This window comes from Giraffa tippelskirchi, chromosome 6 (genome assembly GCF_054371585.1).
Source record: "Giraffa tippelskirchi isolate mGirTip1 chromosome 6, T2T-mGirTip1v1.2.pri, whole genome shotgun sequence".
In the NCBI taxonomy this organism is placed as follows: domain Eukaryota; kingdom Metazoa; phylum Chordata; class Mammalia; order Artiodactyla; family Giraffidae; genus Giraffa; species Giraffa tippelskirchi.
This window is the reverse complement of record NC_137280.1, coordinates 109,829,836-109,851,552: the sequence shown is the minus strand read 5'-3', so window position 1 is coordinate 109,851,552 and position 21,717 is coordinate 109,829,836. Positions and strand designations below refer to the sequence as shown.

General features: G+C 43.6%; 1 protein-coding gene across 10 annotated transcripts in view; it reads left to right on the top strand.

Annotated features, from left to right (window-relative positions):
• TNFAIP8 (TNF alpha induced protein 8) overlaps positions 1 to 21,717 on the top strand; it is a 137,724-nt gene that overhangs the window by 83,661 nt on the left and 32,346 nt on the right. Inside the window, exon 1 of one of the 10 annotated variants that reach the window (XM_081499080.1) lies at positions 10,545 to 10,701. The exons of the other annotated variants lie outside the window; for them this stretch is intronic. Coding sequence (XP_081355206.1) covers positions 10,629 to 10,701 — 73 coding nt within the window. The 5' untranslated portion in view covers positions 10,545 to 10,628. Of the gene's footprint in view, positions 1 to 10,544; positions 10,702 to 21,717 lie in introns of those variants that run through there. 10 annotated transcript variants of the gene reach the window in all.

Here is a 21,717-nt window from a genome sequence, read left to right as displayed (position 1 = left end):
ATTCTTTACCAGTTACTGATGGAATGGGTGCATCGGTTGGGCCTTGCATGTTTCAGTCAGGATCCAATCAGGAGATAAACCACATGATAATTTGAGTAGGAACGTGTAATATAAAGAAATGCTAGCTAGTGAAACAGTATGGCAGCTCCTAAAAACTTAAGAGTAGAATTAAAGAGTAGAATTACCATCTTTTTGTTTATTTGTCTGACTGTTTGCGACCCTATGGACTGTAGCCTGCCAGGCCCCTCTGTCCATGGGATTTCCCAGGCAAGAATACTGCAGTGGGTTGCTATTTCCTTCTCTAGGGTATCTTCCCGACCCAGGGATCGAACCTGCATCTCCTGCTTGGCAGGCGGATTCTTTACCACTGAGCTGCCGTTATGACCAAACAATTCCACTTCTGGATGTGTACCCAAAGGGATGGGAAGCAGGGACTTGAGCATGTATTTGTGTACCCATGTTTATAGCAGCATTATTCACAATAGCCAAAAGGTAGAGCAATCCAAGTGTCCATTGATGGCTGAAGGGAAGAAACAAATCATGGTATATACACACAATGGAGTATCATTCAGTTTTAAAAATGAAGGAAATTCTGACACATGCTCCAACATGGATGAATCTTGATGGATGGCGGTGAGACTGGAGCAACATTGTATGTGTACTTAATCCTACTGAGCTGTATAGCTAAAAAAATGATCAAGATGGTGGTACTTTTATATGATGTGCATTTTACCACAATTGAAAATAGTAATAAGAAGGAAAAAAATGTTAAATAAATATTAATTTTGCTGAGAGCTGGCTGTTAGGAAGAGAACTCTAAAGAATAGGGGAATAACAAATATAAAAAGCAGCCCCTTCCCGTGGGCTTGAAACAGGGCACCAAACCCAAACTTTCTCTCTCTTCTGCTCTAGACCTTGTTGGAGAGAAAGTGGCTGGCCTTGGCTCCTTGAGTGGCAGAGAAGTCACAGCAGTGCTGTGCAGGTAGAACTTGCTGGAAATCCGTTCTCTAGGATGCTGAGGAAATCTGTTCATGGGGAGGTTTTTCACTGAAGGTGCTCTGCCACAAAACCTCCTAAGGGGGATGCCAGCAGAAGCTGCTGGAGGCTGTTTGTTGCTGACCGCCACGTACGGCAGGAGCCAGTTGTTGAAGAAGGTGCCTGCATCACAGGAACTGAGGGCTGGAGAAGCCATGCTTGCTTACGGCAGCTTGCGGCCAGAGCACACGAGAACCAGGAAGCAAAAGCTCTTCTTCCTGTAGTGTCTCTCCATGGCACTCCAGTGACAACGCTTAGGATAGCACCAGCTGGCAAAATAAAAAATATCTAAAGTCTCATCTTTATTTTTTCAGAGCCGGTAAGGTGGTTCAGTGGTAAAGAATCCACCTGCCAATCCAGGAGATACAGGAGATGCAGGTTCGATCCCAGGGTCAGGAAGATCCCCTGATGGAGGAAATAGCAGCCCACTCCAGTATTCTTGCCTGGAGAATCCCATGGACAGAGAAGCCTGGTGGGCTACAGTCCATGGGATCGTAAACAGTCAGACAGGACTGAGCATGCACACATGAATGAAAGGTGAATTGGAGCTGTGAGACAATAAACTGATAACTGGCCACCTCATAACTTCTTAAACCTTGAAATCAAATTGGACCCACTACCCTCATTTCTTCTTTCATGTTACTCTTCACATAATATTTGCTTTTCAGTACAGCAACTGCCAACAACCTAGCTTTGCAAAGAAATGACATCAAAAGAAATGTATCACAGTCTAATGTTATGCAATGAACTGGCTTGAACCAGTAGTTTACGCAGTGTCTGAGAGACATTGAATAATGCTATGTCTTCCTCAAAAATTTAAAGTATCCTGTAACACCCCTGTGAGTTTGCTGTAGTGCTCTCAGGCACCATGGCACACAATTTGAAGATCTCAGGGCTAAAAACGTGAGACTCTTTCACTAACTCTGACCACATCGCTCTTAGATTCTTAGATGAGAATCTAAGGTTACTGATTTGCCTAAGAGTACAGAAGAGTCATGTGTAGTGAAAAAATTTTACAGGGTCAGTATTACTTCAGAAGATCTTTTAGGAAGTTACCAGATTGGAGAATAACATACTGTCTTCCAGTAAGTATAGGACTTACTGTAAGTGTTTCTTCTAGCATTGGAGCAGGTTCCTGTTTCTTTAGGACTGGATGAGATAGTTGCCTTGTCTTCAGAGGCACTTGGACATGAAAAAATCCATAGCCTTAGCTACAGCATTCATCATCAATATGCATAAGATGCTCACAGTGTAAGAGGCAATGCTGAGACAAGGCTCGGAGAGGGAACAGCAAAGTCCTAGCTCTATCCCATGCTTACTCTGCAGCATAAAATCACTTATTGGTGGCTGATGCACCATTTAGGTTGTTATTTCCTCTCTTTGTCTGTCTGTTTTGGGCTGATGGTACATGGTTGAAATTGAGAAAGTTGAATGCCATGCAAGAGGACTTTGCTAAATTCAATAGTAAAAATTCTATTGAGATAGTTATGTATGTATGTATGTGAGTGAAAGTTGCTCAGTCGTGTCTGACTCTTTGCGACCCCATGGACTATAGTGTCCATGGAATTCTCCAGGCCAGAATACTGGAGTGGGTAGCCTTTCCCTTCTCTGGGGGATCTTCCCAACCAAGGGATCAAACCCAGGTCTCTCACATTGCAGGTGGATTCTTTACCAGCTGAGCCACAAGGGAAGAATGTTAAAAAGTTAGTGTTTTTTTTTAAAAAAAGCTTTTGGCTTCCTGATAGCTCACATGGTAAAGAGTCTGCCTGCAATGCAAGAGACCCGAGTTTGATCCCTGGGTCAGAAAGATCCCCTGGAGAAGGGAATGGCTACCCACTCCAGTATTCTGGCCTGGAGAATCCTATGGACAGAGGAGCCTGGCAGGCTACAGTCCATGGGGTTGCAAAGAATCGGACATGACTGAGGAACTTGACACTTTCACTTTTCTGTTTCTACTAGAAAATAAGGTGAAAGTGAAGTCACTCAGCTGTGTCTGGCTCTTTTCAACCCCATGGACTGTAGCCTACCAGGCTCCTCTGTCCATAGGATTCTCCAGGCCAGAATACTGGAGTGGGTAGCCATTCCCTTCTCCAGGGGATCTTCCCGACCCAGGGATCAAACTCGGATCTCCTGCATTGTAGGCAGACGCTTTACCATCTGAGCCACCAGGGAAGTCCTAGAAAATGGATGGACTTAATAAGACCTTTTTTAGGTAGGTAGGTAGGCATACTGTTACTGGTTTCCCAGAAGATGCATTCATTTTGGTGATGTTTAACAATTTTGTGAATCATAATTGATACATGTTTCTATATAACTCTTCTTTAAAGAGAAGCTCAAGTTTTGTAAGCTGACCCATTCAAAAGGACAAACTTCTGATCCATGCCTTTCAGTGCTACCTGCAAAACAGCCTTCCCTTTCCCCCTGAAACACTGTTTGGATAAGTTCTGTTTTGGTTCACGTTTTTACCTCCTGCTGAGTTTGTCGGCTGAGTTTTAACCTTGGCTGCTTTCAGCGGGCAAGCCTGTCTAGCCCTGTAGCTTCATCTCCTGGTGTTTTCTGTCTCTTAAGCAATTATGAGTTGGCGCAAATACTAACTTGACAGAGATTCTACCCATGTCAGAAACTCACTGTTAAAATCCAAGTATGACAACTTGGAGTGGATTAGACTTTCAAACAGATATCTGAACAGGAGTCTGTGGTCCAGATTCCACATATGAGCACTATTTCTGTTTTCTTGTGGATTTCAAATGTTGTTCAGTAATCCAAATAAAGTTCATAACTGCTCTGATGGGATCAAGCGGGTCCATTACCCTCCCTGTCTTGGCTGCCTTTTCTACCTCCTTGGAGTAGAGTGAACACACAGGAGAGAAAGAGATTGTCACTGCTGCTGCCTTAAGCAAAGCTGCTTACTTCTGAATTCTTCATGATAATCAATTGCAGATGTGTGGCCAGCCCTGGAAAGTTGCATAACTGTCTCACGTTGCATTTGACTGCAATCGCTAGCCAACACGAGGGGGTCTCCATTAGGCAGTTGAAAAAGAAAATTTTTGTTTATCTTATCATAAAATTATTTCCTTGCTGTAAGTGGTAAAAGCAGTGGTTAGAGTGGAAGTAATTGAATATCACTGCCCTTAAACATGAATTTCAGTTCATGATAAGGAAGAACTTTCTAATGACTAGATAGGAAGTGGGGCTTTGTTAAGGGAGTGAGTCTCTGTTAATAGAAGTAATCAAGGAGAGTCTGGATGAAGGCTTGCTACCTGTGATGTGTCTAGGAGATGGCTTCACAGCCAGTAGAGGATTAGAATAAGTGACCTGTAAGTTTACTTCCAAGTCTGAGTTCTATGACTCTGATCATTGATCACTTTTTCCTCCTGTTCCTTTTCTGAAGGTAAGTCAGGGATGTACAGATCAGTCGTGGCACTGCCTTCTGGGCCCAGTCTCAGCCCTGCCTCTCTTCTTCCGGGTGAATCCCTTTGTAGCCCCTCTCAGGTTATCCCTGGTTGACCCCATTAATCAAGGTACAGTGAGGTTTGGACCTTTTATTTTCACGTTCCATCGCTGGACCACACACATTAAATTGCCCACACCTATGTGGAACTTCTGTACAGTCAGCATTTAGGGCTTGCTGTGGATGCTCCACCACCTAAAATAATCTGGCCTTATTCATGAAAGTGACTAGGGGGATTTCATAGTTTTCAGTGCTTCATAACATTCATGACTCATTTTTATTTTTACTACTTTGTGGAATAAGTGGCATTATTCCCATTTTACAGACGGGCAAACAGAAGCTCAGAGAGGTTAAATGGCTTGCAAATTTTAGAAGAAAAGTGATAGAAGAATGAATAGAAAAATCAAATCCTATTGTCAATGAGACAGTGCTTACTGGGTTTATGGTAATCAGGCCCAGGTCTCCCAAACTGAGTCTGGCTTTCTTTGCCTTGCTCTGGCAGCCTTACATCCAAGGAGGTTTAGTTGAGGTCTTGACTGAACTTTTAATTAAAAAAAAAAAAGGATTTGTAGTTTCATGTAGCTGAATAAAGAGAAGCTATTAAACTTATGGCTTATTTAAAGCATTGAATATCAGGAATGGGATAGTTTTGATTTGAGGCTGTGATCTAAGCCTGTGAACAGAACCATCTGAGAATTCCATCCTAGAATCATGACCAACTCAAACTCTTTGGGAATCTCCCAGTACAGCAAACTTTGAATTATTCCTCTGCAAAATAAAGGTCTCGAATTTTACACGAGTAGTTTGATAGAGTGAGAAAGTCTAGACATAGAAGACAGGAGGCCTGGTCTGCATTTACTGTAGTCTCAAGAACATTATTACTTAGTTTTGTGACCTTGAGCAAATTGTATAACCTCCCTTTCTTTAATTACATGTCTGTAAAATGAGTATGATGATCCAAGGGAGCTAACTGGGAAATCTGCATAAAGCCTATGTAAATGCAAGGCATCCTAGCTAAGTATTACTAAAGAAAGAGCCAAAGTCATAAATTCTTCAGGTAATATTTTCAGACCTGATTTTGAGTGTGCGTGTGTTTCCTTATCTGCTAAAAGTTTTTACTTTTCTCCTAAGAAAGATTTCTTAGGAGAAAAAGAAAAGCAAACAATGAGAGCCTAGGAAACAAGTGCCTCCCAGGTGTACTGTTTTCTCCCTGTGTGTGCTCAGCCCAGATGTCAGCACTTCTCATTCCCTCAGAATTATCCACTCACACCCAGAGCAGTAGTGAGCCTGGAGGATTTACGGAAAAAGCCATAGGGAAGACTGAGGAGAGGGTTTACCCAGAACAGACTTCCGACTCCCAGGCCCGGCCCCTGGGAGGCAGCCTTCCCCATCCTTTGACTCAGCACTTATCCTCAGCCCTCTTCCTTGAGTCACAGCACTTCTGTCCTGCCTCCCAACCTCCCCTGCCTCATCCCAGTACCAGCAATGCATAAGCAGAAGGCCACTTGAGGCTCAGGGCTTGGGCTCCTGAGAAGGTACATGAGAGATTTCCACTGTCATTTGAGTGGCCCTTTCTCCACTTTTGGTAAATCAAACTTTCTTAAGGCATGAAGGCTAGGCAGGGACTCATTAAGATCATGAGGGCTAGGCAGGGACTCCAGTGAGATACCCATTTAGCCCCACTCTTTTGGAAGGTTAAGTGCAAGATGTCTAAGGAGGATAAGAAGGATGCAGAGCCTGCAGTCACAACCAGGTGAGGCCAAGAACACAGGTCCCTCTGTGAGGAGAGGGACTGAAAGCCAACTTTATATATAGAGCATGGAAGCCTGTAAAGACTCTCAAGGGTGTAGACATAAATAATACAAGAATAGACGAGGAAAGCTTCAAAGTCAAATAGAAGAAAGCCACTTTTCATACTAAGGAAACAACTCTTCCCCCCGCCCCACCCCAGCTGACTTAAATGTTGTTTGTATAGATTCAGCCTGTCTGCAAGGCAGAAATAAAAATATTGATGAAATTACCATTTTTTGTAGCATGGAATTCTTAGACCTAGAAGCTGTAAGTGAAAGTCGTTCATTTGTGTCTGACTCTTTGCGACCCCATGGACTATACAGTCCATGGAATTCTCCAGGCCAGAATACTGGAATACTAGCCATTCCCTTCTCCAGGGCTAGAAGCTATGGGTCTATAACAAACTGACAGAGATGCTTAGTCTTTTTCATGGCAGAGAACTTACCCCATTCTCTAATGTGAGCAGAGTGTGGTTCCTCCTGATTGAATTGTACCTTCTCTTCCCAATTCTGCTGGTCTTCTCTTCTAAGTCTGAACACTTGCTGACCTCCCCTGTTCTTGGCAGACATCTGGGCGGCTGTAAGGAAAAGACCCAAAGCCCAGGCATTTTTCCAACAGCTTTATTGATGCATAATTTAAAAGAAGATATTTCTGCTGTTCTATGATAAAGTTCAGTTGAGAGGTGGTATTAATATCTTCCTTAGAACCAAGGTCACTTGGAAGGTTGAACTCCAAGTCTGTGATCAAAATTACCAAAATTTGCCAGTAAGCTCCAGGTGAGCGAATTCTTTTACATGTGACACACGTAAATATTTGATAATGACTGACTGGAAAAAAAAAAAAAAACCACCAGAATCTTGGTGGTGATGGTTTAGTTGCTAAGTCCTGTCTGACTCTTGCTGCCCCAATGGAATGTAGCCCACCAGGCTCCTCTCTCCATGGGATCTCCCAGGCAAGAATACTGGAACGGGTTGCCATTTCCTCCTCCAAAAGATCTCCCTGACCCAGGGATCTCAGATTCTTAGCCTGCATTTTAACTCAGGTGGCATGCTAGTGGTAAAGAATCTGCCTGCCAATGCAGGAGACATACGAGATGTGGGTTCAATCCCTGGTTGGGAAGATCCCCTGGAGGAGGAAATGGCAACCCACTCCAGTATTCTTGCCTGGAAAGTTCCATGGACAGTGGAGCCTGGTTGGCTACAGTCCATGGGGCCGCAGAGAGTCAGACACAACTAAGCAACTAAGTTCTTACCTACACGAACGTAGGTAAGCTACTATTTTTAGGCTACTATACAGAGTGTTATGGAAAAAATAAACATAGAAAAGCTCTCGACAGTTTTTCTGATGATTTCATAGAACATATACAAAATACATACATCATTTTAACTGACATCCTGATGTTACATATTATACAGTTGTAGTTCAGAGGAGTGAAGTGAGAAGTCAGAAAGAGATAATTAGAGGCAGACACTGAATTCATACCTTATTTTATTGTCAGCTGGCTTCTCCTTTTAGGTGGTTAAGGAAATCTAGGTAAATTTGCAGTTAACCACAAAACAAAGAAATAAATGCTTCCAAACAGTAAAACATAGGTCTATAGAACTTCCGAAAAGGACGCGGATGCTTTCACATGGGGAAGTCATAGAATATCTGGAAATCTGGATCCTAAAGAAGAGTGGTTTTGGAGGAGGACTGGACAAAATGGAGAGAGGCTATGATACACTCTCAAAATGAACCAAGCCTGCCTTGCGCTGGAGCTAGATCCGGACATTGTTTCTCAAGGTGATTGCTGGGCTACATTTAAATACAAAAGAAGTTTCTTGCCAGCTTTCTTGAGGACCCCAGTGAAAGTCAAAGATCAACCTAGCCGCTAAAAGGATTCTAAATTGGATTAAGAGGCTGACACAGCAGCGCTTGAACTGTTCATTCAGCGGTTGTTCTCCTTGGCTAACCTGAGCAAAGCTGAGGGCCTTTTTGTGAACCTAGCGTAAAAACAAGTCGGACGTTAAGGACATGTACTTTAACACACCTTGTGTGGTTTGAACATAATTGGACTTGCAGAAGGACCTTTAATAAATCATTCTTATGGGGGCACTTTCTGAAGGAAGAGGGTAAAAGTGAGCCCTTCCTGTGACTGGTGAGACCAGACTTTGGGTTGTGTGAATTTGCATAATCATCACCTTGAAAAGGTGTTGCATCTTACTCCAATTATAGATGAATGGGAGCTATCTTTGTGAAGTTCACAGCCCTGGTGAGATGCTGCTGGGCTCCTGGCAGACATCTGTGGAAGTCTGGGCTGCCATGGGGGAGGGCAAAGGACAGATGGTGTGTGGGGGGTGGGGAGGGGGGACTCCCAGAATGATTTCTTAGACAAGACAGAAAAGGTCACTTCTGACTAGTGAGGGAACATGTCACTGGGTTCAGAATGACCTTCATGTCTCCTCCATAAGTCTGAAGTTACAGAATGAAGTTACTAAGTTACTGCATCTTAGCAGCTCAGGATGTGTGGCACAGGGGACCTCGCAGTTAACTGGGACTTTCAGAAGGGTGCAGCCTGGTGAGGTCAGCTTCTGGAAGGCTCCACAATATTGATACTTTCCAGATGTTTCTCCTCTTTTCTCCTTTCTGACTGGCTATGTCTTTTGCTCATCATTCTGTCCTGTCCTTTCAGGGAATTGAGATAAAATACAGCCTGGTGTCTTAGGTGTGATACAATCACTCAGCAGTAGGAAGTGATTTAATATCTTACATTAATATTTATAATAGTCTTCACTGCTTGTGACTCGCATAAACACTTTTTTTTCCTGTTCAAACCCAATATTGGAATAAAATGCTAGAGTATCTTTTACAAAAAATCACTTTTAATGGTGCAGTAGTTTGTAATAATCTGTGTAGGAGTTTATGGTTTTCAAAGCACTTTTTGCTTATATTACCTTATTTAATCCCCAACATAAATCTGAGGAGTAATTAATACTCTTTAAACTCTCTTTTTCCAGCTGAGGAAAGGGAGGCCCAGAGAAGTTAAATAATTCACTCAAGGTCATACAAATAATAAACGGGAGAACTAAATCTTAATTCTGACTCTTTACATCTGTATCTTTTGTATATTCTTATCATTAAATTTATATTTACTACAGAGCCTATTCACTAAATTTACTATAGAGCCTCTCTTCTTGTTTTTTGCCCGTATAAAATGAGGGAAATAATGGAAAGGAAAGCAGCTGGAAAATAAATTTATTAAAAGAATGTAACGTTTCTCACAGTTTCCTAATGGATCTTTCAGGTATGATATTTGAGGACCTGTTGCCTTATATCTGTAATAAAACTAGTGCTCTGCAAATTCTTCCATTAAGACAGGTATGTAGGTGGCAGCTCTTGCTCCCCCTTCTCCGAAGGAAAAACTAAGGCTTCACAAACCTGAGACGTCTTCCTCTCAGCTGGTGGACCCGACCAGGGGGAAGAATTGAGATCTCCTCTAAGGACTCTCCAGCCTTGTTATTCTATCAGCGTTTCAAAATCCTAAATACCTTCCAGCTAGCAGCCCCCCCGCCCCGCCCCCCGCCTTTGGCTTGCATCCTTCGGAGAATGGTGCCCCCTCCGTCTGAGAATGGCCCCTTAGGGTAACTGCAGAGCAGTTAGTGCACCCAGGTTGGGGTTTGAGTAAGGTTTGAGTAAGTCATCCGGGTTATACTGAATGACTAAGCCTTCTGGTCTGCTTTTCCTGTGCAAAGGTAAGGGGTGGAGCTCCCCCCTACCCCCACCTTTCTTCAAAATGCCCCATTCCTGGGCTTGTGCCGCAGGTCCTTCCAGCCTCACGAACCAATATCCACGTTACTTTGCTGCAAAAAAATAATGTACAAAACCTTGCAGCTTTAAAATCCTTCATTTTGGGTGTTTAAGACCCCAAGACACAGAAAGTTAAATGGGCGTCGAAAAATGGAACCTGAAGATGGAGGTGCATGTCTTTGACCGGGTCTGCATTTGTGATTTATGTAAAACAGCAGAGATGTGCCTTTCTTTTCATCTCTGCACATCGATTTCCCAGGCGTGGGCCATCCTGGGTCCCGGCGGCCGGCGCCCCTCTGCCGGGCCCCTCCGCAGATCAGCCCCACCTGCGTGCGCCCGGCCACGAGCCGCCAGGTCGCCCGCCTGCGATGGGCTGGGGCGCGCGGCCCCGGGGGCGGACTCCCGCCGCCCAGCTGAGACGCGATTCGTCACTCTTGCAGAACTTTCCCCCTGAAAATCCCTGCACCAGAACCAGCCCTCCCTCCCCGCGGAGGTTTTGATTTTAGTGGCTTTTCTTCCTTTTATTTTCCGTGCGCTGGTTTTGGCTGCCAGCTCGTGCGAGTACATGTCCGCGGTCGTCGCCCCTGCAGCCGCCTACCGGGACACCATGCACTTCGAGGCAGAAGAATCCAAGGAAGGTACGATTAGGATTTGGCTGAGGGGCCCCCGCCAAGTTCTGCGGAGGAATGTGGAAGTAGGGCGGCGGTGTAGTGGAGCAGATACGAGTTTAAAAGTGAGCGATGGGCACTTTGTCCGCTCTGATTGCGCCTTCGCTGCTGGTTTCAGGGCGACTGTGCCGAATACACTTCTCACCCCGCGGCCGTTCAAAGGGGAGGCAGGAAGAGTCAGACCTGGCTCTGCCAGCCCACTAAACGCTGCTTTCTAGATCTTTCTGGAAACGAAACAGCCCCAGTATTGACTCCAAGAATGCAAAATGTACTTAGAAGAGCACTGCCTGCCTGCAGTCGAGACAGTCGAAAGCTGGATCCCTTGGAAGAGCCCTAAGACTCCAGGGTCCCTTGAAAAAGGGTTTCAGAAATTGGAAACTTTGTGTGTTTCCGGCTAAAGGGGGAAGCTGCGTGCGGGGGAGAAGTGAAAGATCTTTATTAGGGGAATAGTTTTTTTTTTTTTCTTTTATCCTTGCTGGCTTTTCAGCAGTGAATTTATTTTGTTGGGGGGCTTTAAGGGGACTGAGAGATATGAGGCAGGACTTGTGCAACTTGAAACTGAGAAGAGTTTGTCTGTTTCTAACTTTGCCAAAGCAACTAACAGAGCGGGTGACAGGGCTGGAAAAGCTCCAACCAAAACACAATTATACGCTGGTGTTAGTTCGGAGAGTTTATTTGTGTGTGAGTGTTTGTACGCTTTGTTTCCTGAAACTTTATGTATACAAAAGTGCTCTTGTAAGTTGAGGTAGAAGTGGGGGAAATGAGAGAGTAAGAGAGCAGACTATGCAAGATTGTGAAATTTCTTTCTTTTTAAGTAGTCTCTTGAGAAACGGGTAAATTTCGAGTCAATCATAGCAGCTCAGGGAGCCTGAGCAGCAGAAAGGAACCCCATCGTCTCTCGGTTTGGTAGATGGCAGTCAGGGAGAGCCCTGGGAACGTGTCCTCTCCTTTTCCTGATTCCCATCCCCAAAGTTAAGCCCTGTGTTTCAAGATGTGGTCTCTGTGGGCTGACATTTCCTTTATTGTGCTGTGTGAGGGAAGCAGTCAATAAAAACAGTCTTGTTTAATAGAAATATGGGACTAGTGTGAATGAAAAATGACAGCCAGGAGCATTGTTTTTGAGCTTGATGTGAGAGCTTTGGGGATTAATGTTTCCTTGCTGCCTTGGAGTCTGTACTGATGGAGCTTTGTGCTGTTGGAGGCTTTTCTTTTAAAGAGCGATGTACAGTAAGTCACAAGTGGTTAAAGGCACATGGGCTGAGAGAAGCCAATAGTGAACTTTTATATGGATTACAAGTAGCACTTACATTGGTATTATTCTCTCAGGCATTTTTTTTTTTTTTTTTTCCTTTTGGGAAAAAAAAAAAAAACAGCGAGGAGAAAGTGGAAAAACAGTATCCCAAAGCATATTCTTTGGGATACATTCTTTCAGCCAGCACCCACATTCTTCTCTCCAGCCCAACTCACCCATTGCAAGCCTGAAAACTGGAGGTGAAGAGGTGCCTTAATGCACACCCCCTTGTTCCTAACCTTCCCCTTGCCATCACTTACACTCTGCAGATTTGTAGCACATTATCCTCCCTTTGTTTTTTACTGAATGCTCAACATGTTTCTTTTTATATAATATGAAGTGCTTGAGTTTTAAATTGATGGCAGTTAGAATAGGATGTAGAATAACTCTTGAGGGAGATCGAACAAATAATTTATTAACAAATGGAATCATAGTAGCTTCTGCCAGGAAATAAAGGACTAGTGTGTGTATATATATGTTTGTGTGTGTGTGTGCATGTGTGTCCGGGGCAGTTCTGACAAGACTGGTTATTGGCTGTGATCTAGAATCTCTGTTTAGCTACCACCGCTCAGAAAGGAGCAATGCTGTTTATTTTTATTTTTTTAAAAAGATTTTTCAATGTGGATCATTATAAAGTCTTTATTGAATTTTTTACAATATTGCTTCTGTTTTATGTTTTGGTTTTTTGGCCCCAAGTCATGTGGGATCTTAGCTCCCCAACCAGGGATCAAACCCTTACCCCCTGCATTCCAAGGTGAAGTCTTAACCACTGGACCACCAGGGAAGTCCCTCAGTGCTATTTAAATAGTTCAGTTATCTTTATTGTCTATCCTTACTAATTCTGTCCCTTCTCCTTAGCTTTTTTCTTCTCCTTGTGGATTTATGTATCCCATTTAGTGTGAGATCACCACAAGCTCTTCTTCACAATGTCTGCATTGCAAGCAAATTGCCTTCCGATGCTTCATGCCTGATTTGCCATAATGGGAGATACTTTAAATCATTAGTCTGAACCCCAGTGAGAGACTAGTATACTTTGTTTAGGGTTGAATATGAAACAAAATATCAAGTTGAATTCAGAAATCCTTGGAGGCTAACATATTTGTGTATGTGAGTGAATGTAGAAGCAAATGACTGGGGATATTGTTAAGCCACCATAGCTTAGGACAAACTTGACTCTGTGCCAGGAGTGCTGAACCTCCATCCTCAGTCAAAAGCCACCTCCTAAAGAATCAATTTAATTTTGCCTGCTTACAAATGAATAGGTGATTGTGCTTGAGTATTAAACAGAGAAAAAGAACTCAGATCTTGCTTGATCAGAAGCTGAGTGAGTTGAAGATATCCTGGCATAATAAGAATAGGAAAGCAAGAGAAAGGGAGGAAGAAACCTACTTTATTAAACAGGGGAAGACTGTTGAAAAAAGAATATCAACAGCTTCCCAGGGATGGGGGCTTCCTGAGGAGATGCGTTGATGGCCATATTTTTGGCATTTTATTTATTCCTGTTGAATAAATACTTAATTATGAGGTAGGAGAAATGAATCGCAGTTAAGATCTCTGCAGATCTTTCTAGTGCTAAGCATCAAGAGGTCTGGGGCTCCTCTGACTTGGTTATTGAAGCTTTGGTACCAAAAAATGAGGAAGCCACCAGTAAGGATGAGTTGCTTTGGGAGGGCTGAGCTGTGAGAGAGCTCGGCTCCTCCTCTCTTGCCCGTAAGAGCACTTTCCGCCACCACCTCACCTAGTTCTCTCATGCCTCACCAGGACTGCTATTTCACAAAGAAAACAGTAGCCATTAGACAACTCCCTCACTTCCTGCTTCCAGACTGACAGATTCACTTTCACCCACACCCATCCTCCCAGTGTCTGTGGAACAGGCGTGGTTCCTGCTGGAAGGAGTAGAAGGAGGCCATTCCTTCTACTGTGGGCTCCTCATTGCCAGCTGGCCTCACGTCTTTCCTGGCTCCTTCCCTTCTGTGTAGAGATGGGCCCAGGCTCCCTACTTTCGGGGTGTTGGCACTTGATGGTTTTTCTGCCTGAAATTCTGTTCCCCACCTGACCCCCTTTCCCTGGTCAGGTTTTTGGGTTGGAGAGGCTCTTTCTGAACCTCCAAATTAAATTAAAATCCCTTACTGCAGTCTTTCAGAACACCTAACCTTTTTGTGGCCGATACCACATTGTTCAGCATCTTTCTCTAGACCACAGGCTCTTGAGGGCAAGACCATGTCTGTTTTATTCCCCACTGGGTCTCCAAGACCTATGCAGTGAGAGGTGATCATTCAGTATTTATAAAATGAATGAATGATCTTCATTCTTTAGAGGTAATCCTCGGTACTTTGTTAATTTTAGGCATGTATTTCTCCTTTAAAATGAACCTGCCTTGTTCTTTTTTTTTTTTTCTTTTTTCACCTTTTGCATGGTGCCTACTTTCTCACTCTTTGTCATTCTTCATCCACTAAAGTCTGTCTTTTTCTCCATTACTCCACTGAAATTGCCCAAATCACCAGTGACTTCCCAGATGCTAAAACCACCAGTGACCTAGCATTCATATTTTTGTCCTGATCTTGCTTGATTTGGTTTTGCAGTGCTTGACACTAGAAGACCAGTGTCCTGGCAGTCCTAAATTCCTCCCTTAGTTCCTATGCCTCTACACTCTGTAGCTGTTTCTTTCTAATCTCTTAGACCTCCAGTCTAGGCTTTTCTAAAAGTTACCTGTACAGCCAGCTGCCTGGGAAACACCATGCCTTTTTTTTTTTTAAGTGAAGTATAGCTGGTTTACAGTGTTGTGTTAGTTTCAGGTGTACAGCAAAGTGATTCTATATGTGTGTGTGTGATATATATGATATTCTCTTTCATTACAGTTTGTTGTAAGATATTGAATATAGCTCCCTGTGCTATACAGTAGGCTGCTGTTGGTTATCTATTTTATATGTAGTAGTTTATACCAAGCTCTTAATTTCTCCCTCCCTTCCTATTTCCCCTTTGGTAACCGTAAGTTTGTTTTCTATGTCTGTGAGTTCCAGTAAACACCATGCTTTGACTGTCATATGGGTATCTCACATTCAACAGATCTGCACTGAAGCTGTGATTTCCTACTCTTCACAAATCTCATTCTCCTTTTGTGTCATCACTCAATATCACAGCACTCTTTTTAGCTTCCAAACCGAAACTGCTAGTTGTCCTTAATCTCGCCCTCTCCTTTATCTTCAGCTTCCACCTGGCACTTCCTCCTCCTCATTATCTGTTGAATGCATCTCCTTCACATCATTTTCCTGGACCCTGCTTTGCTTCAGGTCCTCAGTATTTGTACCTTCATGAATACAATAACTACCTCTCTCATCAGGGTTTTTGGTTGCAAGAAATGGAAATTGATCCAGCTATCATGAGGAATGGATTGAAATGAAGAACGTCTTGAAAGTATATTGGGTTAGTTCACACATCCCCAGAAAGAATTAACCTCTGAAAGATACATCAGGAAATGCAGCCAAGAATCTCCTGGTTAGGACCTCACGATGGCCTTGGCCTCCTGTATATTTTTCAGTTCCGTCTCAGATGGGACTCCAGATATGCCTGAATAGTTAGTCATGCTCCACATTTAAAAATCTCAGAAATAAGCCAGCTGATGTGTCGGTGCTAGGTTGTGTCCTGGCCCTTGCTGCTTGTGGGAGAGATATCCTCTGGTTCCAGCTTTGCTGCAACCACTTGCAAAATGAGGGTTTCTTCAGAATTAGGAAGGAACTTCTGATGTGGATCACCAAAATAGCAACAGACATCAACCACTCCGTGGGGCTGGTCCATTCGACCCTCGTGCTACCCTGCTTATTTACTTTCTTGTTCCCTCAGCAAATGTTTCCTTTGTTGGGCTCACTCTCGTGCCCCTCCTCAAGTGGGTATCGTGTCCAGCAGGACCCAGTCTGGAGTCGAGGATCTTTCACGGTGTTCCCATAATACCCTGTACTTCCTGCATTTGTACATTGTTTTCATGTATTATGGCTATTAGTCTTCTTTTCCTTTGCCTCCTCTTCATTATGAGTTTGTTTGTTTTTTTTTTCTCTTCAGAAAGCAAGATTTGTGCATGTTTTGTTTTTGCTTGACCTAGGACCTCTATTTAGGAGGGCCTAAAAAGCATTGTCAAATTAATCAGTTTAAAAATGAGATTACGTGACATAATGAAACTTCTTAGGGCACTGCTTAGAGATCATCCAGCCTTGCTTTTATAGGAATAGTGCCTTCCAAACCTAGAGAACAAATCTATATAGTGCTTCTTAAATTCTCCACTAAAGTACTTTTAATGGCAGAGGCAAAACAAGCATGTGTCTTTAATCACGGGCGTTGGGGCCCAAGATGGCTTGTGAGCATCTCAAATTGCCTTGAGAACTAAAGAAGTGATTTTGAAACTAAAGTGTATTGAGTGCTTTCCTGTGTCAGGCACAGTGCTAGCTAAGCATCTGATTATGCATATTATCTCATTTAATACTTGTCTAATAACCCTTTGTTTTAGTTCTGCATAATGGTTAAGAAAACTGAGGTTCAGAGAGGTTAAAAACCATGCCTAAAATCACAAAACCAGAAAAGGTAGAATCAAGATTTGAATGGAAGCCGTCTGTCCATAGACCTGATGTGATGTGGTACTTCCAGGGCTCTCCCCAATCCTCAAGTAATTTGGACACTGAGGAGGATGCTGTCTGTAAGTCCTGGGTCCACTGGTACCGCATTTCTGAGAAGATAGGAGTGCAGAGACCAGGTATCTTGGAGGACAAAGAGAAGAGCCCAGGCACATGGGCAGGGAGTCTTGAGTGCATCCTTCTGTCCCTGATGCAGGAGACCTAGGAACCCAGCAGGGCTGGGTGGGAGGTTCTGGAGCCTATGCCAGCAAGAGAGACCAGAGCACCTATGAGACAGGAGAAGGGACCTCACTTTCTGAACCTGAGGACAGCTTGAGAATGGAGAGCTTGGACTTCCCAGGTCACTGGGGATGTGTGTGTTATGTTATTACAACAGGGTGCCTTTGTAGCATCCACTGAGTCTCCAGTTTCTTTAAAATCTGCAAGGCGTATAGATACGTGTAAGTAATTCTCAGCAGAGTTGTGTTCCACTCACTTAATTCGTCATCTCTCCTGATAACATGTTAACTTGTTGGGCACATGCACAGGCATTTACACTCTCAATTGTAGCCCTCCTCAGGGTTAGTGTCACTTACCAGGTGCCTAATCTGTTCCTCAGTGCTTCTGCTGTGGTTTCTCTGAGCTCCAGGTTGCCTTGAGTCCCTTTCACCAGAATCTGCCAGAGCTGGGGTCCGAATTCCTGGTGGGTTTTTAGGAAGCCAGTCTGGATCGCAAGCTTGCAGTCAAATGACTGAGATCAGTCAAATGCCAGGACAAAGTATGTCTGAGCTTTGCCCCCCAGCACGTGTGCCAATGGGCAGCCTTGCAGAACCTTCCGGGAACCTCATGGTCAGCATTGCCCCACCTCCCAGAAATTTTAACTCTTCAAAAAGTAGAGACTTCCACTATAAAGAAGGGGACCAATATCTGTCAGAGTATTGATCATAGGAAAGCTCGTTTGTTCCATGGTGGTGGTTTATTAATATCTTCTATAATCAAAAAGCTTAATGGTATCATATAAGCTGCCACACCAGGGGTACCTTCCCTGTTTTAACCTCATGTGCCGTGGCTGCTTATAAATCAAGTTCAGTGCTAAGCATCACTTTACGAGTGTTCTCCCCCCTTTCCCCAGCCCTGCTTTGCCCAGAGAGTGATGAGTTCAGAGGTGAAGCTGTAGTTCAGTTCTGATGAAATCCATAGCCCTTGGTACAGCTGACCTCGATGTCATATATAATGTAGAAGGTGCAGCCCGTGCTTTAAAACACCGGACTTTGATGTGATTATGTTTCCTTTTATATAGTCATTAGCCTTGGAGTGCAGTGTGCTGACAAGGACTAAAAATGGAAAGTCCATTTAGAGATCCATGTCATACTGTCTCCGTACAGGGTACCTCACTGGTAACCTGGTGTTGCCTGACCCCCCACCCCAGCTCTGTAAGCTTAATTATCCTGGGGTCTTTTTCTTCCTCACTTCTGAAATTTTCATCAGACTGAATTTACATCACACCTTTCTTGTCCTTGCATGAGCATGCCCTTGGGAGAACCAGGATAACATGGCTGATTAAATTCCCCGCTCCTGGCAGCTGATAATCCAGGAAGTAGCCAAAAAGTGGATGTGTGAAAGAGAATGCAGTAGAGTGAGACAGAGTCTCAAGACCCAGTGATTTCAGTTCAGAATAATGCAGCAATCATTTCATTAATAATGCAGAATAACCCTAGAGTTGCCACAAACCATTTATTTGTCAACATTTCCATCCATATGAGAAAGATGCTAACAACTTGGGAGATAGAGAGGTGAACATGGCTGTATACCTGTCTTCATTCAGTACATTGTACCTAAAAAGATAGTATAAGCTGAAATTTAAAAAAAAAATTAAATCATTATATATATGTGTAATATTTAAGGAAGGCCCACAGTGGAAAGCTTTTTGTAATGAAATTGCCCCTTACAAATAGAATCCCCATGACTGAGAGTTAAAAGCAACTCTGAAGGTCCTTGTTGTCTAACTTCTTTATTTAGAGATGAGGAACCAAGGCCTAGAGAGGTGATGTTTAGGCCCTTTCTATCCACCTGGTGCCTGTTTGGCAAACGAGAAATTTCACAAGCCTAGGTTTTAGCACTGTGGATTTTTGCATGAGATCTTCTGGAAGCAGGACAATCTAATCTGTTTGTGGGTCTCCTACACTGCCTTTTGGGGGAATTTGCCAAACCTGAATGGAATGGTTGAACACACAGAGATTTACGATTTCACTTTCTCTTATGTGTTCCTCGGGAAAGTGAAAGATGAAGAGGTACCATGAAATAAAATTTCGCTCTGCAATAGAGCCTTCAAGATCACTGGTTTTAAAAGTGATAGACTGAGTGAGAGGTGATTAAGAGTGAGCTCACTTGTTTTCATTCCTTTGAGAACATGGCTCAGGGAAATTAGCTCAATAGCTGCTGATTGGGCAGGGGTGTCCTTCCTTGGGGGGAAGGTTTGCATGTATGTGGCCGGGAGTGGGTGGGTATTTGGACACCAGACATGCAGTTGCAGGAGCAGGTGGGTGGCTCACAACCAGGTTTTCCCCAGAGCCCTGGGGGCATAGTGCATGCTGGGGGTCAGAACACGTTGTTTTCTGAGAAGCAGCTGAGTGTTCCTGCAGCCACTGATCAAGATTCCTGAAAGACCAGTTGCTTGGATCTTTTTTCTTCCAATTGTGTTAAGATATAATTGACATGCAAGGCTGTGTAAATTTAAGGTGTATGGCATAATGATTTGATGTACATATATCATGAAATGATTATCACAATGAATTTAGGGGGTATCCGTCATCTCACATAGGTTCAAAATTACAGAAACAAAAAAATTTTTTTTTCCTTGTAATGACAGCTCTTAGGATTCACTCTCTTAAAAACTTGTATGTATAGCATATAGCAGTGTCAGTTATATTTATCATATATCTTAAACCTTGTTCTCAGGGCTTCAGAACCTTGAGGGAGAGTTAGGTATGGAGCTGGAGTGTGTGATGAGTGAATGACTGCTGAGGGGGTTGCTCTGGGAAACTGTAACTCCTGTGTTGTTAGGTTGGTACCTTATGATATTTATGGTTTTGAAGGTGTGTGGGGATTTGTGTTTGTGTATATAGCACTTTCCATGAACTTACATGAGAATACAGTCTCCAGCTTCATTGTGACAAACAAGATTTAATTGTATAAATAACTGGGAGTAAACTTTCTTCCAAGGATATGCAGAAGCAAAGAGGTCACTAAGCTGAGTGCCCTAGGTGACCATGTCAGCTTGAGGCCTGAAGCCTTAAGACTTCATGTGCCCACACCAGGGTTGCCTGTCAGGAAGAGAATAAGCAATTTATGAACTTTCCTTCCATCATGCCAGCCATGTATCTAGCTGTCAGTTCACCTGGCCCATGTCTGTGTTTTCGTGTGGAGGAGCTGGGGATCAGAGGTGTCCCCAGAGCACAGGCTATTCTGCTTACCATGGACAGTCCTGTTTCCTGGGTGCAGCCTCTCTCCCTCCATCACTGCCACCTTCTCTGGACCTTGGGTACTCACAGCAGCAAAGGTTGGCTAAGTTAGTACTTCTTCGGTGTGTGTAGAGAGCTCTACCGTCAAAGAACTCCTGGTTCAGGACATCACATGCAACACGTGTGCATTCATAGTACAAAATACACAATGGGGGTTTAGGTTGAGTACAGGCCAGAGGACGATGCAGTAGACCCTTTGAAAATCTAGAGGAGAGTGTTTTCACCAGACATCACAGGCAGTAGTGCCTTCACAGAGGTTAGCTGGGACTTCAGTGAGGCCCTTCAGGGAAGGTGAGTGGAAAAAAAAGTGGAAGAAGAAGGTTTAGAGCACCATGGAGTGGAGGGTTCATGGCAAGCCTTGGTGGGCCATATTGCAGCAGTACATGGCACCAGCCTAGAAGCCAAGCAGCCCAGAGGGACACTATGTAGCAGACAGAGCACTGGGCATCAGGAGACCAGTTCTCCTTCTGACTTTGCCCTTGGTTGTCTGTGCAACTTTCGGTCACTGATGAGTCTCTCTGAACTTCAGCCTTCCTCATTAGAAAAGTGCAGGCATTGATGGTAGACTAAAGCATGCCCTGTATAGTAAAGAACAGACCTGGTGTGCTTCAGTCCTTGAGGCTGCAGAATCAGACATGACTTAGCGACTGAACAACAACAAATGCCCCATATACCATTTATTAGGCAAACAAAATTATTGTAAGAAACTGTGGGATTTGAATTGGAACACGGTGGGTGCAAAGTAGTATTTTAGGAATACTAAGCGGACAAATGTCATATCTTTTTGCCTTTTCATGCTGTTCATGGGATTCTCAAGGCAAGAATACTGACGTGGTTTGCCATTCCCTTTTCCAGTGGGCCACGTTTTGTCAGAACTCTCCACCATGACCCATCCATCTTGGGTGGCCCTACATGGCATGGCTCATAGTTTCATTGAGTTAGACAAGGCTGTGGTGCATGTGATCAGAAAGTGAAGAAGAACTAAAGAGCCTCTTGTTGAAAGTGAAAGAGGAGAGTGAAAAAGTTGGCTTAAAACTCAACATTCAGAAAACTAAGATCGTGGCATCTGGTCCCGTCACTTCATGGGAAATAGATGGGGAAACAGTGGAAACAGTGTCAGATTTTATTTTGGGGGGCTCCAAAATCACTGCAAATGGTGATTGCAGCCATGAAATTAAAAGACGCTTACTCCTTGGAAGGGAAGTTATGACCAACCTAGATAGCATATTAAAAAGCAGAGACATTACTTTGCCAACAAAGGTCCGTCTAGTCAAGGCTATGGTTTTTCCAGTAGTCATGCATAGATGTGAGAGTCGGACTGTGAAGAGGGCTGAGCACTGAAGAATTGATACTTTTGAACTGTGGTGTTGGAGAAGACTCTTGAGAGTCCCTTGGACTGCAAGGAGATCCAACCAGTCAATCCTAAAGGAAGTCAGTCCTGAATATTCATTGGAAGGACTGATGCTGAAACTGAAACTCCAATACTTTGGCCATCTGACATGAAGAACTGATTCATTGGAAAAGACCCTGATGCTGGGCAAGATTGAAGGCAGCAGAAGGGGATGACAGAGGA